General features: G+C 51.5%; 2 protein-coding genes across 2 annotated transcripts in view; both read right to left on the bottom strand.

Annotated features, from left to right (window-relative positions):
- Positions 1-4348: 4348 nt before the first annotated feature.
- On the bottom strand, positions 4349-11239 carry SLC35B1 (solute carrier family 35 member B1). The gene is made up of 9 exons (XM_035026892.1): positions 10824-11239; positions 10049-10152; positions 9396-9526; positions 8867-8897; positions 8137-8294; positions 7026-7152; positions 6151-6257; positions 5839-5992; positions 4349-4611 (listed from the first exon to the last, which is right to left on the bottom strand). The coding sequence occupies exons 1-9, from the start codon at positions 11036-11038 to the stop codon at positions 4559-4561; spliced, it is 1080 nt and encodes a 359-aa protein (XP_034882783.1). The 5' UTR covers positions 11039-11239; the 3' UTR covers positions 4349-4558.
- Positions 11240-13826: 2587 nt separating this feature from the next.
- The window catches only part of FAM117A (family with sequence similarity 117 member A), a 42464-nt gene continuing 36571 nt past the window's right edge, over positions 13827-19719 (bottom strand). The window contains exons 6-8 of the mRNA XM_035026891.1: positions 19518-19719; positions 17971-18121; positions 13827-15056 (exon numbers count right to left, since the gene is read on the bottom strand). Of these exons, the coding sequence (XP_034882782.1) occupies positions 14756-15056; positions 17971-18121; positions 19518-19719 (654 nt within the window). The 3' untranslated portion in view covers positions 13827-14755. The remainder of the gene's footprint in view (positions 15057-17970; positions 18122-19517) is intronic.

Raw genomic sequence — 19719 nt, 5'->3', positions numbered from 1 at the left:
GAAGATGCCTTCTCATATTTTGCAGTGGTGCCCAGTTACACCGCTGTATTTAGGAAATTGCTTTTCATTAACGGAGCCCCGGGGTGATGGTGGATAACGTGTATGGACCCCTTGGAGAATCGGAAGAGAGCTGTGGACCCTTACAGAAAAATGAACCTACCCGCTTGATACATGTGTGAGTGTTTGTGCCATGCGCACACACAGAGACACGTAAAATTTCAGGGAGTTCCAAGCCTTCACATAAGAGCGACACATTCCTTCTAGGGCTGTGGTCTCAGTGTGGCAGTTCTAGACCCTGAGTAGGAGGAAATGGTGTCCAGTCAGAACCTAAACTGAAACATGGCGTTTCTCCTAGCTCTGGCCACCCCCATACATGACAAAACCCAGAAGTGGGCAGCAAGAAACATTCAGTCCCTCCCCTTCGCAAATGCCTTGAACCTTTTTCCTCTTCCACTTCTCACCAGGGAATCAGGCATATTTGGACAGAAGACCCACCAGCCCTTGTGCACTTACGCCTCAGCCTCATTCAGGAAGGCACTGAATGAAATCAGTCCCTATTCCAAGACCCTCTTTGCTCCCCTCCCCGCCCTTCTTGCCAGGGCAGACAGAGCCTACTGGTTCTAAGGACTACGTCTGTCAGAAATTGCCTTTCATCAGTAGGTGAAAACCTTGCAGAGTAAATTCTGGATGCTCTGAGCTGGGTGATCAAAGCCATGGCTGGAACATTTTGGGAGCAGATCTTGGAGCAGGGTGTTCCAAGTCTCCAAGTCTCCAAGTCTCCCTCCTACGGCCCTTACTGGAAAGCTGTCTGATCCCCACAGCCTGCTCTCCTCCCAACCCTATAGAGGGAAGGCAGAAGTGACCCAGTCCAGGGGGATGTTGTTTTCAGACGCTCTCCAAATGTTCTAAATTATGTAAAAACCTCATTGTCGGTTGCTTCCATCTTTGTCAGCATGTTTGTGTGACATTCCAGGGTCAGTGGACTGCATTGTGGAATAAGGCCCCCAGACTGACCCAAGTTGTATTGAGCGAACAATCGTAAGGATAGATCCTATGATGTATTATCATAGAACATTTTACATTGAACATTTTTTGTAACTAAAAAATTATCTCATCTACACTGCAGTATGATTTCCAACTATAATTTCTTTGGAAGAAGGGTCCTTTATTCTGAGCTTTTCCTAAAATTTTTAGAGTTAAAATGACTTGTAAGTCATATTGGTGATAGGTTTTTTTTTTTTTTTTTTTTAATGTCCTTACTTTTAAAAAAAAAAAAAAGGAAAGCCAGCCCTCCAAATTATTTGGAAATTCTACTGGACCAGGAAATCCAAATGGCTGGGAACCAGTGGCTTAGCTCCCTGACCTCTGACATGTGGGAAGTGGAGGCTCACTTCTGGGCCCTGCCTTCCCACAGCCATGGGACTTCCAGCCGATGCGCTCTGGGGGGTTTCAGGCATATATATATGTATATATATAAACAAAAGGGGAGACTTGTCCTGGCCTAAGCTCTCCCCAGGAGTGTTGGGAGGACAAATTTTCAGGAACTAAAGAGCTTTGGGAAAGGAATTCCATAAACATATGAGATTGTGGCTCTTGAAGACAGCTGGTGTGTTTTCAGTGAGAAGGGTTGAACGATCCCACAGAGACCCAGGATAATTTCTCTGCCACAGCATCTGGAGAAAGTGACCAGCACCACCACTCATTAAATGTGCAAACTGTTCCACCGAGAAGTGGGACCAGACAGCACAGGCAATGGGTCTCCTGAGGAACTTTGCTTCTCCCCCTCTGAGGGCACAGGTCCAAGATGTGACTAGGACTCAGGGAACCTTGAATTCTAATTAATCTTGTAGGCACATACCCAAGGACCTACCACAGGCCCCCCAGCCTTCCCTAACTTGTTTTTCCCATTTCTGTAAGGGACAGGGGCTTGCTCGGTCTTCTTCTGCCAGGGTGTCACGGGACTGTGGGAAAACACATCATCCGTTCCTAAATGCCTCGCCTGAGAGATGGTCCACAGGGAATGTTTAATTACTGTCCCTTTAAAAACAGTGTAGATTTTCTTTCTTTTAATGTTTAATTCCGAATAGCTTTCCCCATGTTGTTACCCCAAATCACATTGGTGGGTCCCTGCCCTTGCACGAGGCCACGTTGTGTCCAGGAGATGGACAAACCGCTTTTCCATGAGCCTGAGCACCAACAGCGGAGGTCAACCTGATGGTTTGACCAAAATAGGCGTTCAGTACAGTACACCCCCAACTGAAAACATAGTGTTCAGGGAGACTTGTGTATTGGCTCCCTCCCCTCTACACAGAGCTGAGAATTAACTACAGATGAAAAGTCCTTTGATCTTGAGAAACCTGAGGCATCAGGCCGCCCAGGGTTAGCGATCAACACTCCCTTTTGTTGGAACTTGCCTGGCATTTCACATTTATCAGCCCTTATGCCCTGACAGAGCACTGCTGACTTTGGTTAAACTTGGCACGCTCGGGTCCCCCCGATCCGGGAGGTAAGCGTGCCACCAGGTGCGGCGGCAGCTCAGGCCGCATCTCCACCTGTCTCCCCTTTGGCCTGAACGACCGCCTCAGGGCAGAGCCCCTGCTCCCACTTGACCTGACTGACGGCAGGAGTATGGGGGGCGGGGGGAGGTGGGCAGTTGAAAACCCCGTTTCCCACTTGGCTCCGCTGCCTGCACCTTTCATCTTCCCACATGCTGCAGCTCAAGCCTCGCCTTGCCCAGACACTCGGTTGTTGGCGCTGTGCGTCTGATTTGTTTACCTGGCTCCCTATGAGACTGTGAGTCCGCCCCCAGAGGGTAAGTACTGGTCCTACTCAGCTTTGAACTCCCAGCAAGTTCACAGGATGTGGCACACAGGAGTGATGGGTTAGACGGGCAGACGGGGGGCTGAGCAGACACTCCAGCAGCGGGCTCTTGGCACAGAGTAGGCAGGACGTACCTGGCGGCAGGTGAGAGCCACGCTGGGCTCTTGAAGATTCTGTTTTGCTCTTGGTGCCTAGCATTAGGCATCTCTGAGACAGCTAGTTGGGAAGGGCAGGGGCTGGAGGTGGAGGGGACTGGTCTGATGGTCGGGGGAACGGGCCTGTAGGCCCCTGGCAGTGGTCACACGCTCTGACCACCTATCCAATCCACAGAAGACAGTTTGGAAGGACTATCAATCCAGAAGGGAAGGGGCTAATCGAGGCAAACTTTGGGATGAAAAAACCCAAAAAAACCAAAAAACCAGAGGGGAGAGGGGTGGAGAAGGAAGGAAATTCAGCCAGATGTACTTAAAACCTCTTCTCTCAAGGAGGAGTTCAAAATGCGAGGGGGCCTTTGGGGGCGGAGCTGCAGCGACACCAGGGCCCCTAGAGAGCAACACGAGTGCCAGTGAGGCTGGCTTGAAAGGCTGGGGAGGGGTGGTGAGGCAGCCGCTCAGGAAGGAGGCTGGGCTCCCAGCTGGAGAGCCAAGGGGCTGGGGCTGCTGAACAGATGGAGTGAAAGTTGCAGCTGGTGGCAATGCACTTTCATGTGTAAAGTTTGGTCCGTGGAGGATTGCGATTTCCAGCTCTGAAGGCGGCCGTGGGCAGGTGGCTCTGCTCCATGCTCCGCCTTCTCCCCCCACTGCCACCCAGGAAACTGGAGAGAGGCTCTGTGCCAGCACCCAGCCACCATGCCTTCCGCCAGCATCCCTTTCAACAGGCAGAAGCTGGCATGGGGACACCTTGGCGCGGCCACGGCGGCAGAGGACGGCAATGCTTTAGCAGCCGAAGGGAAAAGGGGAATAGGATTAATCCAGCCTCCCCAGGAGGGGACCAGGTGGACCGAGAACAGATTCGGAGACGGAGGGAGGGAATCGACCTTCCCAAGCTGTTCATGATACATACACTGGGTCCCCACTCGGCTTGTCTGAGCTCTGGCTGAAGAGGAGGCCATGGGGAAATGTGAAAACACAGCAGACTCTGAGGCTCTGGGCTCATTTCCCCCCCAACCTCAAGGGAGGTTTCTTGAGGAAAGACTGTATCTGGAGTTTTTAAAGAAATATTTGCCCACCAGAGCTTGAAGTGATAAAGTGATTTTGACATTCTCTGGCTCTAACAGCCAGCCACCTGTCCTGGCAGATTTAGACCCTCACCTGCGGGAATAGAGGCCACAAGCCCAAATGCAAAACTAGTCAAGTTCCTCCCTACAATGCTTGGACTCTTGGGGGAATTAGCCACCCAACCGGGTTTCCTACACCTGAGAGGGAGCTTGGGCAAAGAGCATCAAGCTCTGCCTCTTCCCATCCCCTTCTCTCTTCGCGTTAGGTTGTGCTCCAGGTCATCCAGAACAGAAACTGCCAACTCTTTTAACTCTTGTTAAAATCAAAGTGCCTTTTTTTAGAATATGTGATTTTGCTTCCTTTTCTTAAAAAACAAACAAAAAAAACAAAACAAAGAACACAAAAACCAAAAACAGACTGGAACCCAGTCCTTTATCCCTATTGTGTCCATTTGCCCAAGAGATGTCCATATTTGAGATAATAACTTAAATATTCTTGAAGTGGAGGTAGTCTCTGACTTCCTAGTGGGATGTCTTCTTGGCTCCTTTCCCAAACTTGGCATCGAGACCGAGACCTATGAAAAGGGAGAAGACGGGCTTAGCCTTACGAGGAGAAATGAAACCTACCAATGGTTTTGACAGTGGCATGGGGGGATGGGAAGGTCAGCCTTGGTTCTCCAAAATTGGGGCTTTAAAGAAAACTAACTCCAAACACTGGTTTTATAGAACTCCCTCAGAGAAAAAGTATGGCATCAAATGAGAAAAATCACCAAGACACAGGTAATTATGTATATATAATAAAATACAGTAGAACTAAAAGAAAAAATGTCAAAACTTTAGCTAGTTCTCTCAGCTCATCCACAGCAGCACAACTTGGTAGGGAGTAAGTTTAACAATTTTATCCTGTTCAGTGTCTGAGGAAGCCCATGTCACTGGAGGATAAAATGAAATGCTCATTAGGAAGGGTGGATTAGAGGCAATGCTTCCTTTCCTTTTTTAAAAACATCTTCTCTAAAATAACTAAATAGGGGCGCCTGGGTGGCTCAGTCGTTAAGCGTCTGCCTTCGGCTCGGGTCATGGTCCCAGGGTCCTGGGATTGAGACCCACATCGGGCTCCCAGCTCCGCGGGAAGCCTGCTTCTCCCTCTCCCTCTCCCCCTGCTTGTGTTCCCTCTCTCGCTGTCTCTCTCTCTGTCAAATAAGTAAATAAAATCTTAAAAAAAGAGAAAAAAAAAGAGCATCTGTATTTAAAAAATAAATAAATAAAATAAAATAACTAAATCACTTTTTTTTTTATTTTTAAAGATTTTATTTATTTGACACAGAGAGAGGGAACACAAGCAGGAGGAGTGGAAGAGGGAGAAGCAGGCTTCCTGTGTAACAGGGAGCCCGATGCGGGGCTCGATCCCAGGACCCTGGGATCACGACCTGAGCAGAAGGCAGACAGACGCTTAACGACTGAGCCACCCAGGCGCCCCACTAAATCACTTTCATAAATATACATTTCAGGAAAAGAAATATCTAAAGCTCTCTCACACGGTACCTGGGTGGCTCGGTCGGTTAAGCGTCCGACTCTTGATTTCTGCTCAGGTCACGATCTCAGAGTCCTGAGATCGAACCCCGAGGTGGGCTCCACACTGAGCGGGGAGGCTGCTTGGGATTCTCTCTCCCTCTCCCTCTGCTCCTCCCCGCTCCCTCAGTCTCTCTCTCAAAAACTTAATTAATTAAAAGAAAAAAGAAAAAAGCAAGCCCTCAGACTGTTGCTGCACACGCCCAGACACGTGAGCTCTGCGCGGAACTTACCCAAGAACACGAGTACGGTGCCCACCCACTGCAGCTGGCTGATTGGGTTGGCGAAGAGAATCACAGAGGCCAAAATGGTGAAGAACTTTCGAGTCGTGGTGATGATGGAGCAGGTCAGGGGGCCAAAATACACAACTGTCATGAAGATGAAGCTCTAGAGAGACCGAGAAAGCGGGGTCAGGCTGGCTCTTGGGGCTCTGCCCCAAGGTCAAAGTCTGTGACAGGACATCAGGGCTGGGCTTGCCGCCCTCTTCTTCCAGCCGGGTCGGGCTCCCTTGGGGAAGCCAAGCTACCCGGTCTCGAGGCACTCACCTGACCCAGGGCACTGGTCAGGCCAAAGAGCAGGATGTTATAGATGACGGTAGGGTATCTTTCGGCAAAGCTCAAGAACTCCCAGAGCTCCCCAGTAAACAGGATTCCTGGGAATAAATGGCAAAGGATGAATGGCGCACCCTGTGTGCCTGCGTCAGCGCACGTGTCTACACGCAGCCCAGGAAAGTACTCCACAGAACAAACAGCACGTTGGGAAGTGCAGGGACTGAGTTCACACTGTCCTGTCAGGCAGCTTGCTCCTAGTTTTCTGATTAGACAAACTAAAGACTCTTCCAAGAGAGGCTTGGGAGTCGACTAGCTACTTCTGCCAAAGTTACTGGTAGCAGAGATCCTCCGATGTTGGGGAGATACTGACCCACACATTCCCAGCTCAAGGCAGCCCCACGCATGGCCACCTCCAGCCATCAGCAGCCTCCTCCGTTAACCCCACTGTGCTGTACTAAAAATACTTCCCGCGGGCACCCAGATTTGAACAAAGGTTGGGAAGCACTGATTTAAAAGCACATACGTTCATATTCAAACTACAGTCCGTATACACCAAATACCAGTATGTCATCGCTATCAGAAGAAGGTGAGTTCCCAAGGTACCCCTGTGACCTACTACTACGTGTCCCCCCAAGGAAACTGGCACAGGTCTACCCTTGATTGTGCCAATCATGAGGAGCAAGCAGAGCCCGCCAGGGAAAGTTTCTCCAAGAAGGTTTTCCAGGGGCTTGGACAGAAGGGCATCTTACAGCCGAGACAGGCCTCCGGCCTGGGCAAAGTTAGCAACGAGCACCCGCGCTAGGGATTGACTGGAGGACGGCAGTCTGCCCTCTGGTGACACACGGAAGAACAGCAGAACCGCTCCTTACCAGCTCCCAGCAGCAATGTCGACCAAAGGTTGATATTCAACATCATGTGGTTGGAGCCTGTTTGGTAATGAGCCCGCATGTGGTCCTGGGAAACGCCTGTCAGTCCATCCAGGGTCAGAGACAATAACTGGAAAAGAGAGGATGCACCCTGCAGCAAGAAGGCCACCAGGGCCCCTCCCTACCCCAGGACACAGGACTCTCACTTTTCTGAGACTCCTCACAAAGCCGCTATCTTAAGACAGAGTCCTCAGAACAAAATGCTAGCATTCGGTCACAGGTGGAGGGTCCGGAGAGATCACGCTCACTGCCTCCTGCCCCACCCAGGCACCAGAACGACAGCCTATCTGAGCCACCCAGTAATGTAATCAGAGTGGGATGGGAAGCCTAGCACTTCCCAAGGCAGTGCCACGAAGTCTCGTGTGCAGGGGCCTGGAACCCGTGCTGAGCCATGTATTTTCCCGTGAGAGTAGAGAAAGGACATGTGGTACTGGCCTGTTAGCCTCCTGGCTTGGAGGAGCGCTCCAGACTAGATTCTCTGGTCACACTGCCCAGATTAGAAGCCTGGGCCAAGCTAGCCACTTCCTCTGCCACTTCATAGCCGTGTGACCCTGGCAAGTGACTTAACCTCTCTGTGCCTCAGTGTCTTCATAGGGAAAATGGAAATAATAACATATATAAGGTTATTGTTGTAGAAGTTAACCAACTAATAGGTAAACCACTGGGAACAAGGCCTAATACACAGTAAGCAAGAGCTATTATAGTATTATTTTTAAACGCTGGCTTCCCGGTTTCTCAGAAAGCCACAGTGAGTGACACGCTATTCCTTCCCTATTCGCTCTCATGTCTCTCCGGCCTCACACCAGCACTTAAACACAAGTCTCAGAGTCACCCCTTCCCCTGGAGAGCTGCGTTTTTGCTCAATATTTCAGGCTTACCACTGTGGCCTTAGGAGAGCCGGGGGCCATGCAACAAGACACAAAGCCGAGAAATGGGGGGCAAGGAGCATCGCAATCTCTCTCTCGACACATAACTGGCCTTTCACACGCCCAGGTGGGATGCTCCTTGGTTGTGATTACCGGAAAAGGCTGCCTTTCCCACCAGGATCACATACCAGAAGCAGTTCTCCGTAGCCAACTGTGTGTTCTTCCATCCCAACTACTTGCTTGGGTTTGTACATGAAAAGGGCCACTCCGGCCACAATTAGCAACACACACAGGTACTTGGCCTTTGGGTACTTCTTCTTCAAGAGGGTAACTCCAAGGAGCATGACTATAGGGAAGAAACAGTGGAAAATTCGGGTACCCACAGGCATTGATGAGCCCAACACTGTCCTCTTAGGAGACTCCTGGGAGAAAACAATGTCTGAGAAGGAAGGCCTACAGAAGCTAAGAGGAAGGCGCAAGGCTGGCACCTGGATAGAGAGGATTGAGCAACGGGGGGAACAAAGGGTAGAAGGCAGGGAAAAGGCAGAGAACAAAGGTGAAAGATCCAAGAAGGGACAGGGAAAGGGTGGGGACAGTGGATGAGAGAGAGGTTGAGAGAAAGAAACTGACAATCAAAATGGGACTCAACTCTAATGACAATGTAAGCACCCAGGACACCAAAATGACCGGCACAGGAAGCAGACTAGGTTGGTCTCTAGCTTCGGGCCCATGCACATCCAACACCACCGGAAGCGATACAGAGGACAGGATGGCAGGGGGAAGGGATGGAGGGCCGGCTCTGGAGATAGCTGTGATGAGATGACGACCCCGAAGGGATACACAGCTCTAGCAGAGGAGTAGAGAGCCTGCTACAGGAAGAGTGAGGACGGTAGAGGGAGACCATCTGCTTCCGCTTACCTGGGATTGGCTTGCAGGATTTACCAAGGACCTGAAATGAAATCCAGCACATAGTACCTGAGCCTCTGGGATGTGCCAGGCACTGTGCTAGGTGCTCTGTTAAGAAAAGTAACTGTGGGGCGCCTGGGTGGCTCAGTCGTTAAGTGTCTGCCTTCGGCTCAGGTCATGATCCCAGGGTCCTGGGATTGAGTCCCACATCGGGCTCCCTGCTCAGCAGGAAGCCTGCTTCTCCCTCTCCCACTCCCCCGGCTTGTGTTCCTGCTCTCGCTATGTCTCTCTCTGTCAAATAAATAAATGAAATCTTTAAAAAAAGAAAAGAAAAGAAAAGAAAAGTAACTGTGGGGCCTGCACCAGAAACCACAGCCTATCATGGCCAACCCACCACCACTAGACCGCAGATCTATGGTTCTTTGCCCTCTGAATTTCTCCAACACCTTCTCTTTTGTTTAAGTCACAGACCTGAGCGAAGAATTCTTAGGTCTTTTCAAACAACTTCTGAGCCAACCCTCATCACACCCTGAGATTTCACCTGAGTCGGATAGTTGACGAACTGTAGTGCCGAGTTGCTGGAGACCATGGCACCCAGATAGGAGACAGAACAGGCGGCATAGAGCCAGCTCCGGGTACGATCCACCCTCGCAGTGTCAAAAACCTGGATCACTGGGAAGAGACAAAAAATGTGTAAGAGAAGCTTGGGTGAACTGAACCAAAGTTGAAGACACGTGAAAGGAATGCGTCAAATAAGACGAGAAGCACAAGATATTTCTGTCCTCTTAGACTGGGAAATCTCTGAAGATTATTCAACTCTCCAATCTCACCTACACCTAACACAAGACCACACGCAGAGCAGGAATGGGGGCTCATTCAGTTCAAGGGACTCGTTAGCTCTGCTGTAGCCCCCAGGGAACAGAGAGAGCAGCTCAAAACGTGTTTGAAGCGGAAAGATAAAGGAAAGTCAAAGGGAAGAAAGAAGAAAAAAATTAAGTATTCTCAGTGGGGATTCGGCACACAGAAGACCCATTCTCTGCACATTTCTGACTCAGAAGTTGGTCTAATGTAAGGAAATAGGGTTGATTGAACAGAGAGGCTTTGAAAACACTAAAGAGGGTGGGAGTGCTGCCAGTCAAACCTTAAAGGTGGACAGGGAGGGGGCACACAACAGATTACTAGATAGGTACTCACAGATCTTGGCAAACACAGCATTGATCACACACTGAATGAAGACCAAAGTTAAGGCAAAAGTGAACGTCTCCTGCTTGGCTCCCTCCCCATACTTTCCTCTTGTTCTAAGAATGAAATGATGAGGGAAAAAAAGGAGAAGAATTAGTGTATTTCACTCAGTGTCATCTAGTATGTGTAGAGTCACCGAAAGCTTTAAAACGATTTTGCTTCTCTGGATGTAGGAACGGTCTGGTAAGGTTCACTGGCCTCATTCACAAAAGGGGCTGATTTTATTGGATCTAGAAGCCAGACATCCCAGCCTGCTGATCCCGTAGCTTAGGGAAAGAATATCCGTAAAGGATGGAGCTAGAGGAAACGTGGAAAATTAGACGGTGAAACGAGGTACCCCAAGCAGCAGATGAAGGGATTTGGGCTACAGCAGCAAGGCCGGGGGCAAAAGAATCCGCTGTCCGCAAACATCTGGAAGTACCAAAGAGGAGCTGGCACAGGCAAGGAAACGTGTGTGTGTAACGGGGTACTACTGCCAGCCTGTAAAGCCCAAGCCCTTAGAACCCTAGGGAGAAAAGCAAGAGAAGAAACATAACCAGGTCCCGAGTATCCGGAGACCAACTTTGGCGTTTGGGAAATCTGAGCAGGCTCAGCCGCGGCTGCAAAGGTGTCGGGGGCTGGGGGCGGGCAGGAAGGAACAGCCGGGCCAGGGGCGGGGGGCCCGCCAACCGGGCCAAGGGGCGAGAGAAGGGGCAGGTCTGTGCTCCGGTCCCGGCGATCCGCTCACATCTTTTCCTGAAGGATCCCATAGTAGAAATAGCAGACAAAGACGCCGAGGAAGCACAGCGGCAGGCGCAGCCGGTCGGGCACCAGGGAGCTGCTAGCGGCCATGAGACGCCCGGACGACCCGACCGGAGACCCGCTCACAGCCGGCAGCGGCAGCGGCGGCGGCGGCGGCGACAGCTCCAGCCGGACATCGCCGACCGGCGACAGGGGCCTCATAGGAGCTGCATGCGACCGCCGCTCAGTAGGCCCCAGCAGCCACCGCCAGAGCTGCCGGCTCAGGGCCTCCGAGAGGGAAAGGCTTCGGGACCCAGAAACCGTTTCCAGGGAAAGGAGACCCGCCCTGGGACCTCGGCTTCGCCCCTGATGGCCGAGGGAGCCACCCGCCCTGACATTAATGCTGTGCCCTGGAGTCTTCCGATCAGGCAACTTCGAGGACAACTGCGACCCAGAGCTCGACGGGATGGCCTAGGCGTTACGCGGGCGGGGAATGATGACGTATAAGGATGTGGAGGTCACCAATTGGCTGCGCTGTGCGAAGACAGACAGGTGAGCTGGAAGGAGGTGCGGCCGGCCGGGTTAATCCCAGTCTCTTCCCCAGTCGGCGGTCAGGCTTCCGCTGGGTCCTAACGCCAGGAAGTCTCAGTGGACCCTCAGCGCCCCCTAGCGGCTGCCCCGCGTCAGCGCCTCCCCTTCTGCAAGAAGAGCGTTCAAGGCTGCCGTTTGAGAGCTGTCCTCCTTCTAAGGGCACATCACTAGGCTTCCAAAGGGGTAACCTACGCGTGCCGCCTACATTCCGAGCGACAGTTTTCCCAGCCTGGAAACTTGGGATAGACAATTAGCAGCAACCACCTGGTCGCCTCTCGACTGTTCTGAGGATTCAATGAGCTGAGGTTTGTGAAAGTGTTTCAAAAACTGTAAAGTGTGCTATGCAAGTTTAAGGTATCGGTAGTCATCACACTTTCTCAACTCTGGTCTTATTTCCTCACATCCAGGAGGTGGAAATGGAAGCTTACCAAAGTGGATGTTCTCCGGGGTCTTACACCTCACCAGCAATACAACAAACCCTCCTGCTGCCCTCCAGATTCTTTCCCATTCATGACCTCCTTTGGGGGCCCCTCCGTCATCCCAAGTGTTGGCCCTCCACCTGCGGGCACCAAGAGCTAGGGCAACACCCCAGGACTTTCCACTATAACCCCCAAACCCCACTTAAGCAATGGACTCTGGGCTGCTATCTGGGTAGAGGCTCCTTCTCTGCTTCTGACAGCCCACTTCTTTGGCACAGCCTCAGGCAAAGGAAGGAAACTCAGGTCAGCACCACACCCATCACTCCAGGCCTGACTCACTAAGGCTTTGGGGGCAGGCCAAACATCTTTCGGGGGAGGGGTAAGAAATAGAAGATAGGGTCTGTCCTCAAGCCCCTGTCTCCTTTACATCAGTGCGGATGGGGCCCCCACATTTGCTCTCCCCCCAGTGGCTCATTCCACCCAATCAGTGTGATTCCAGGGCACCAGACAGGAGCTGGGGTGAGAGACCTGGGTTGCAGTCCCAGCTCTGCCCCTTCACTAGCTGGGACTTCAAACAGTTCTCTTGACCTCTGAGTCAAACTAGTTTCCTCATCTGAAATTAATGCAAAAATAGTAACAAGTGCGAGAGCGCTGTGGTTAGAAGCAGGGGCACTGGATTCAAGGGATCTGCTTCCCCATCTTAGCTCCCCCACTTCCTATCTGTGTCTTGGGGGTAACGTTATACAATCTTTCTGTCTTCTTATCAGTACAGTGGGGTTTATCACATTTCTCTCATTGGGTTGTTGTGATGTTTCGGTAACGTTTTATGTCAAGCACTAACAGGGTATCTGATGCTTACGGGGCCAATGAATGGTAGTTGGGATAGCCTGCCTTAAGAGTTTGTCTCGGGTGCCTGGGTGGCTCAGTTGGTCAAGCGACTGCTTTCGGCTCAGGTCATGATCCTGGAGTCCCTGGATCGAGTCCCGCATCGGGCTCCCTGCTCGGCAGGGAGCCTGCGTCTCCCTCTGACCCTCCCCCCTCTCATGTGCTCTCTCTCTCTTTCTGTCTCAAATAAATAAATAAAATCTTTAAAAAAAAAAAAAGTTTGTCTCGAGGTCTTCTGACATAGATACAATTTTAGTTATTTTTTTTTAAAGATTTTATTTATTTATTTGAGAGAGAGAATGAGATAGAGAGAGAGAGCATGAGAGGGGGGAGGGTCAGAGAAAGAGGCAGACTCCCTGATGAGCAGGGAGCCCGACGTGGGACTCGATCCCGGGACTCCAGGATCATGACCTGAGCCGAAGGCAGTCGCTTAACCGACTGAGCCACCCAGGCGCCCACAATTGTAGTTATTATGACTGCCCTTGGGGTAGTCAACTTTTCACCCATACAGTGGGGATAATATGTCGTGAAAAAGTTTGTAAAGCGTAAAGCACCATCAGAATGTTGGGATGATTATTCCCATTTCTCCCCAAAGCCTCTGAGCTCTTACAGGTGCAGCACTATAAAGCTGAGAGGCTGCAAACCCCTCTGTGTTGTGGGTACTCACGAGATGGAAAGAATACTCCAGTAGAGCTAAAGCTTCCCTAAAACTGTGCCAAGAGATTCAACCCGATGACCGCTCCCTGGTCCTGTTCCCCTTGCCGGTGCGCACCACAATGTCAAACTTGGTCACCCTCACTTCCCCTCTGAAACCCACTCTCCCTAGGGAGCTTTTCCAGACTCATCCAAGAATAAATGACTTGCCCCACTGACTTCTTCACCCCACCTTCCACCACCCCCTTCATTCTGGACAGCCTTTCCGTGGACCCTACTTCTTAGATGTCCATCTAAAGAATCCAAGCCTGGTGACCTGAGGACAGGGACTCTGTGCATCCACGTTAACACCCACATCCACATCATTATTTGTTAAGTAGAGACCCCTCTTGAAGACAAGGATGATCAATATCGCACGCTCAATCCCCTCCCCGCAAAAAATGTTTAACAGAACCTCAAGCTGCTGGGAATACTTATTTATTTGGTCTATTAACACCAAGATCTGCAAAAAACAACTTCTAAACACAGGATAAGAAAACTTGAACATTAACATTCTTCTTCAATTTTGTGTAAGCTCTGCAGTACGGAAAATATACAAACTTCAAACAGCTGCAAAAATAGTGTCTTTGGGAGAAAATAGAGTTTCTACATCGATACAAGAAAAATAGGCATTTTTCTACTCCAACCCAGTCCCGGGGCAGGCGGAGGGCGTAGAGTCGCCGCTTGCCACCTGGAGGAATACCAGCTCTCCCTCTCCCCCGCCACCCACCTGGGGCTGGGCAAGCTGGGCTGCTTCAGACAATCTTAGGGTGAAAGCGAGATGAAAATGCCACTTGGGAAAACGCTTGGTTCCCCCCTCTGCCAGCAGCTGGATTGGTCAAGCGTTAGGGCCCTTTAGGGCTGCTTTGGTCAGCTCCTCCAATGAGAGGGAGGCACGGGGATGGGCGCTGAGAGGATGGGGCTATCTATCTTCGGGTCTCCTCTTCCATGGCTGTGGAGGAGAGGGAAGGAAATCTGCAGTGTCCCCTCTCCTTCCATCATGGCCAGCTTGCTCCATGACAAGGTCAAGAGCCCCACAGACAGTCCTTTGGACTCACACCCAGGGGTGGGGGACCCAAGACCTTCGGGTGAGTTTTCCACCAAGTGAGAGAGGCGGCAAGAACACAGATGCGACTTGTGAGCTGCCCAGCTGCTAGTGGAGAAGGCAGGTCCCCTCACATTCGGAGGGGCTGGTGTCCCTCAGAAAGAGGACCCGGGGCTTTGACACAATAAATGAAAGTGCTCGAAGGCCGAGAGGGAAGGGCTCCTTCATCCCCCACCTCAGGGGAGCTAGGGAGGGGCCTGCCACCAAGGCACTGGTCTCCATGGTGAAGTGGTGGGGTTGGGGCCCTCAGACCACCAGGGAACTCTGGAAAAGCACGGGCTCTTCTGATGGCGGGGTGCGCTGCCATGGCTCGAACGGCAGCGAGGAGGCTTTGGAGGCCTCTGGATCCTTCCGAGGCGGTGGCCTGGGGCTGGCAGGGGGAAGGGGGGACCCCGGACTTGAGGGGCAGTTACGGAAAATGAAGCCCATGCTGGGGAAGAGGGGCTTCATCAAGCTGACGGGGCAGAAGGCCGAGCCGGTCGGGTTGAAATGGACTTTGTTCTTGTCAGGACAGGAAGTCAGGAAAGCCAGGTCAGGGCCTGGGGACCTGGAGAATGGAGAGAGAAACACACACACACACACACACACACACACACACACACAAGGGGAGAAACAGCCAGTGAGAACTGACAGGAGATGTCATGGCATCAGGGGAGCAGGGGAGCTGGGTCTCTGTTCAAACAGGGTGGTAACTCAACCAAAAAACTACAGGCTGCTGAGCAACACCCAGTCTTTAGGCCCGCAGCAATCCATTTATTAGGAATATGGCTGAACAACAGGAAATCTACTTCAGCTAGAAACAGGAGGGATTGAAGGTAGACAGGAAGGAGAACTTCCTGACGAGGTGACTTTAGAAGAGGAGACCAAGGGATCTTTTAATTTGAGAGAGTTCATCAGTAAACAGTGTTTTGAGGGCAGACCACTTGCCTAAAAGCAGAGACCCAGGCAAAATTATTTTCTAAGACTTTGGACAGCCTAAAGCAGGGTTTCTCAGCATCAGCACTATTGCCATTTTGAACTGGAAAATTCTTGGTTGTGGAGAGCTGTCCTGTGCATTGTAGGATGCTTAAGAGCATCCCTAGCACCTGCCCACTAGATGCCAGGAGCCACCTGTGTCCCCCTTAAGCTGTGACAACTAAAAATGTTTCCTGACATTGCCAAATGTCCCCAGGGCGTGGGGAGAGGGGGGGATGTCTCCCATTGAAATCTACTGACCTAAAGAGTCTCATTCTTGAACACATTTGAAAGGGGTGATTTTTCAAAGCCCTTGCTGAGATGCAAGGGTAACAACCATGGCAGGAAGGCAGGCCAACCTTAACAGGGGGTCTCGGCTCTAACTCACCATGTGCTCTTGACCCACCTGCCTCACCTTGAATGTGGAAAGAACCATCCCCACACCTTCCTAATCATGTGGAAGAAATGGAAGCATAAAAGGAGTGAGGTCAGGGAGTTCTAGAGTAAGGAATCCTTATGATAAAGAGGAGTGTCTGGCCATGCTCTGAGGGGAAGCGGTTGAGAAGCCGCTGGTTGCGAGGGCTCCTGGGGAAAAGGGAAATGTGTGGTATGATGGTGAAGCTCTGTTACCAGTGGATCCCTCGACTGCCTTCCTCTTTATGTATAATATATAGACAGAAAAATGAACTTAGGGTATAGCATGGGAAATTGATGACCATTTTAACTGTAGAATTCTAATAATTCCAAATCCAGGAAGAAGAGCAAGACAGGAGGAGGGCAGGGGTGCGCCCAGAGCGAGAGGTGGAAGAAAGAGGTAAAAACCCATGTGCTGGGTGTATCTGGGAAGGCCTGGGGTCCCAGCAGAGTCCACAGCGGCAAGGTCTCCCCTGACCAAGAAGGGTTTACAAGAATCCCACTTTATGGACTGTGAGGAATGGGCAGGAGAGGGGAATGCTCTCACTGTGTGCATGCCCACGTGGGGAAGGTGACCCAGGAGACCAAGCCCCACTCGAAGGACAGATGGCATGACCCTGAATGGCTTGATTCCCCTCCTGGGAAATCCAGGCCATCTTATAGGATCAGCAGCTAGGAAAAGGAAAATGTGACAGAAGAATTGCTAAACACAAGAACTTCCCAATGGGCAAGCTGATACAAGGAAGAGGCCCCAGTGAGCTGAGAATTTCTCTCCCAGGGCCTCTTGGGAGAGCAATCCATAGGTCACCACCTCTTTTTTTTTTTGAGATCATGACCTGAGCCGAAATCAAGAGTCGGATGCTTAACCAACTGAGTCACCCAGGGCCCCAAGAGTCACCATCTCTCTCAAAGGATTAACACAGGGACAGGAAGCCTGGGGCGATGGCTTGAAGACCCCGGCTGGCATCGTGAGGCTGTGGAAGAATCAGGATGGGCACAGCCTCATTTCCACAAGCAATCCCAGGCGGTGGCTACTCAAGTATAACGTGGACTGGGGAGAGACCCAAGTCCGCTTAAGCTGCAAGATCTGGTCTTTTTCCTCCATGCCACCCCTGAGGACCCAGGCTTCTTGGAGAGCTACATAGTGAAGCTGGGAGCAAACACCCCCGGGGCCATGGCTTTCTCCCTAACTCCCACTTTGCCTTCTAGCTGTACCCTCTGTCGCTACCATGGACTGTCCCTTACCTGCGACGTGAATGGAGCTCTCAAGGCTCAAACCCTGTCCTAGCTACGTCTCAGCTCACACACCAGGACCAATTCTCCCTAACTGAGAATCTGCCCTTCTGACTATGAAGCTGGTGGGGGGAAGGAAATGAGCTCTTGGGGTGCCTGCTACGGGGGACTGGGTGGGCATTTGGAAAGGTTCGGCCCTCCATCCTCTCTGCTAACGGGAGGGAACCGTGGTAAAGAAGTCAATCAACATCAGAACGGCTTCTGAACTGTCCCACCTGGCTTGGAATATTCCACAGTCCTTCCTTGTAAGGACTGGAAATTTCTGTCTGGGAGTTCATGACCCTTGAACCACTAGAGCGACAGGGTGAAGACTTGACTCAGAGGCAGGGAGGAAGCTGTTCAGGTCCCCCTGCCACTCCACTGGGGACGAGACACTTCCCATCTCTGCCTGAAGAGAACTACTAACATGTTCTCTCTCCCTCCAATTACCATCTAGCACCTTCCCCAGGGATGGAAAAAAAATAGAGAAAACAAAGGGCTCGGGTTTCAGATCTCTTTCCTTTCCAGCTCCCACAGCATTTGTGGCTGGCATGTGGGCAGAGAGCAGGTTTCCATAGAGATCACGATAAGCAAAGATTGAAGGGCTCCAGTAGGTAATGTCAACAAGTCTGACCGCGGAAAAAGTGTGATCCCGATCATCTGAAGTTGACAACGGCCCCAGGCTGAGAGAGCCCAAGATGGAAGAAGGGCCTGTCAGAGAGAACAGTGCAGGGCTCACCCCCATCCCCGGCTCCGCCCCACCCCACCCACCCCGTCCACGGTCCACGGTCCACGGTCCACGGTCCACAGGAGGTACTCACACGGCCTCTTCGAACACACGCACTCTCTCGCAGCCTTCCGGGGGCTCCCGTTTGAAGACGTAGCTGTGATTGGGCCGAGGGGAGGCGGCAAAGGCAAGGACCGGAGACGGGCTGCTGTCTTCAAGGCAGGCTGGGCGGCCCGGAGAGGAGGCTGCAAACAGAGTGAGGCTGAGGCCAGTAGAACTGAAGGGAAGGAGGCTCTCCACTTTCCTGGGCTCAGGCTTTGGTGTAAAGGGGCGAGACTGGGACATGTGGTGAGGGGGTTGGCAGTGCTTATGCTAATCCAGGTTGTTTGTCCATGCTTTATTTACCTTAAAATAGCTTTAAGAAGGCTTACAAAAATCTATATATCTTGTTATACAGGATAAAAAAAATACAGTTGAGGGGCACCTGGGTGGCTCAGTCGGTTGGGTGACTGACTCTTGATTTCAGCTCAGGTCATGATCTCAGGGTTGTGAGACTGAGCCCCACGTTGGGCTCCATGCTGAGCGGGAAGGCTACTTGGGATTCTCTCTCTCCCTCTGCCCCTCTGCCCCTGTGCTCTCTCTCTCAAATAAATAAATATATCTTTTAAAAAAATACAGTTGAATTGATGGAAAAATCAGGTCTAATAGCAATTCTGTATTCTCAGGAGGTAGACTACAACTGGGACTCCAAGTCTGACTTAAAGGAATCCTAACTTCCGTCTCCCTGCTTTCTTCCAAGACCGCACCGCCCTGCTGCCAACATACCACAGCTTTGTCCTCTCCACAGCCCTGCCAAGCTATCCCTTCTTCCAGGAAGAGCTCTTGTACCAACTCAGAGAAGCAGTCTTTACTCAACCCCACTTGTGGGATAAAATCCTCTCCCTTTCCACACAGTGAATGTACTTTGCCTAGGCTGCAAATATTGACTTTATCTGTATTTATCTCACATTTATTCCTTATTACTCTAAGCTCTGTTTACCTCTGTGTAGTGTGAGATTATGCCCTTGACCAGCCTACCTCACAGGGCGCTGTGAGAATCCAGCTGGGGGAGGCAGGCCACAGTGCTTTGGGACAGGAGGATCATTATCGTGGGGAGGAAGGGCTTGGGTCTCATCCTCCCATAAAGGAGCCAGGGCACAGGACGAAGTAGAGCTTTGGAGTTGGAAAGCCTGGGTTTCAGTCCGGGTCAAACAGCGTGACCCTGGGGCGAGAGACCACATTCGCTTATTGTCTACCTTTCCCAAACACCTTGAGACCTGTTGCTGGTAATGCGTGCAGTGGACCAGCCGGACAGACCCATAGGCTTTCTACTCGTTAGCGAAAATAGGAGGATGAGAGGCACTGCTTGCGTGCTTCCCAGTGAGAACAGAAGTGTGGGTGCAGAGACTTTATATAAATTATAAATCAGGATCTGTGTGAAGGACCATTACTACTGGTAGTATTGCATATAGAATAAAGACAACCCATGATATTCTAGTTGGTTAGTAAGGAGGACTCCCAGGCTTGAAACTGATTAGAGGGGGAAAGGGCGTGGAGGCCCCCCTGTACCTCAGGCTGCTGCCCCAGCCCCCCTCAGCTTACCTTTGTCACTGGGGATGGATGCCAGCTCCTCGACAGCACCCCGGTGTTCCTCGTGGCTGGCCGGGCCTGAAGGCTGGGGGGATGTCAGGGGCACGGAGGGAGAGCCGGCAAGGTTGCCGGGCTCCAGGAGGAGGAGGGGGTGGTCACAGCTGCCACTCTGGGCGGGAGCGGGGGCACGGTGCCCATCAGGGATATCAAGGAT

Source organism: Mirounga leonina, unplaced genomic scaffold (assembly GCF_011800145.1).
Source record: "Mirounga leonina isolate KUSES-001 unplaced genomic scaffold, KU_Mleo_1.0 Mir_200, whole genome shotgun sequence".
Lineage (NCBI taxonomy): Eukaryota > Metazoa > Chordata > Mammalia > Carnivora > Phocidae > Mirounga > Mirounga leonina.
Note: the sequence above shows the minus strand (reverse complement) of the source record. Positions and strands in the feature narration are given on the sequence as shown.

Bases quoted from the DNA above. Each gene is read 5' to 3' on its own strand.
- SLC35B1 (XM_035026892.1), bottom strand. From the start codon at position 11,038: ATGAGGCCCCTGTCGCCGGTCGGCGATGTCCGGCTGGAGCTGTCGCCG. The intron at 7,153-8,136 runs GTATGTGATCCT...TCTCTTTTCCAG, and splicing joins GCTACGGAGAACTGCTTCTG to TTATTGTCTCTGACCCTGGA. The intron at 6,258-7,025 runs GTAAGGAGCGGT...ATTTATTCCCAG, and splicing joins GACATTGCTGCTGGGAGCTG to GAATCCTGTTTACTGGGGAG.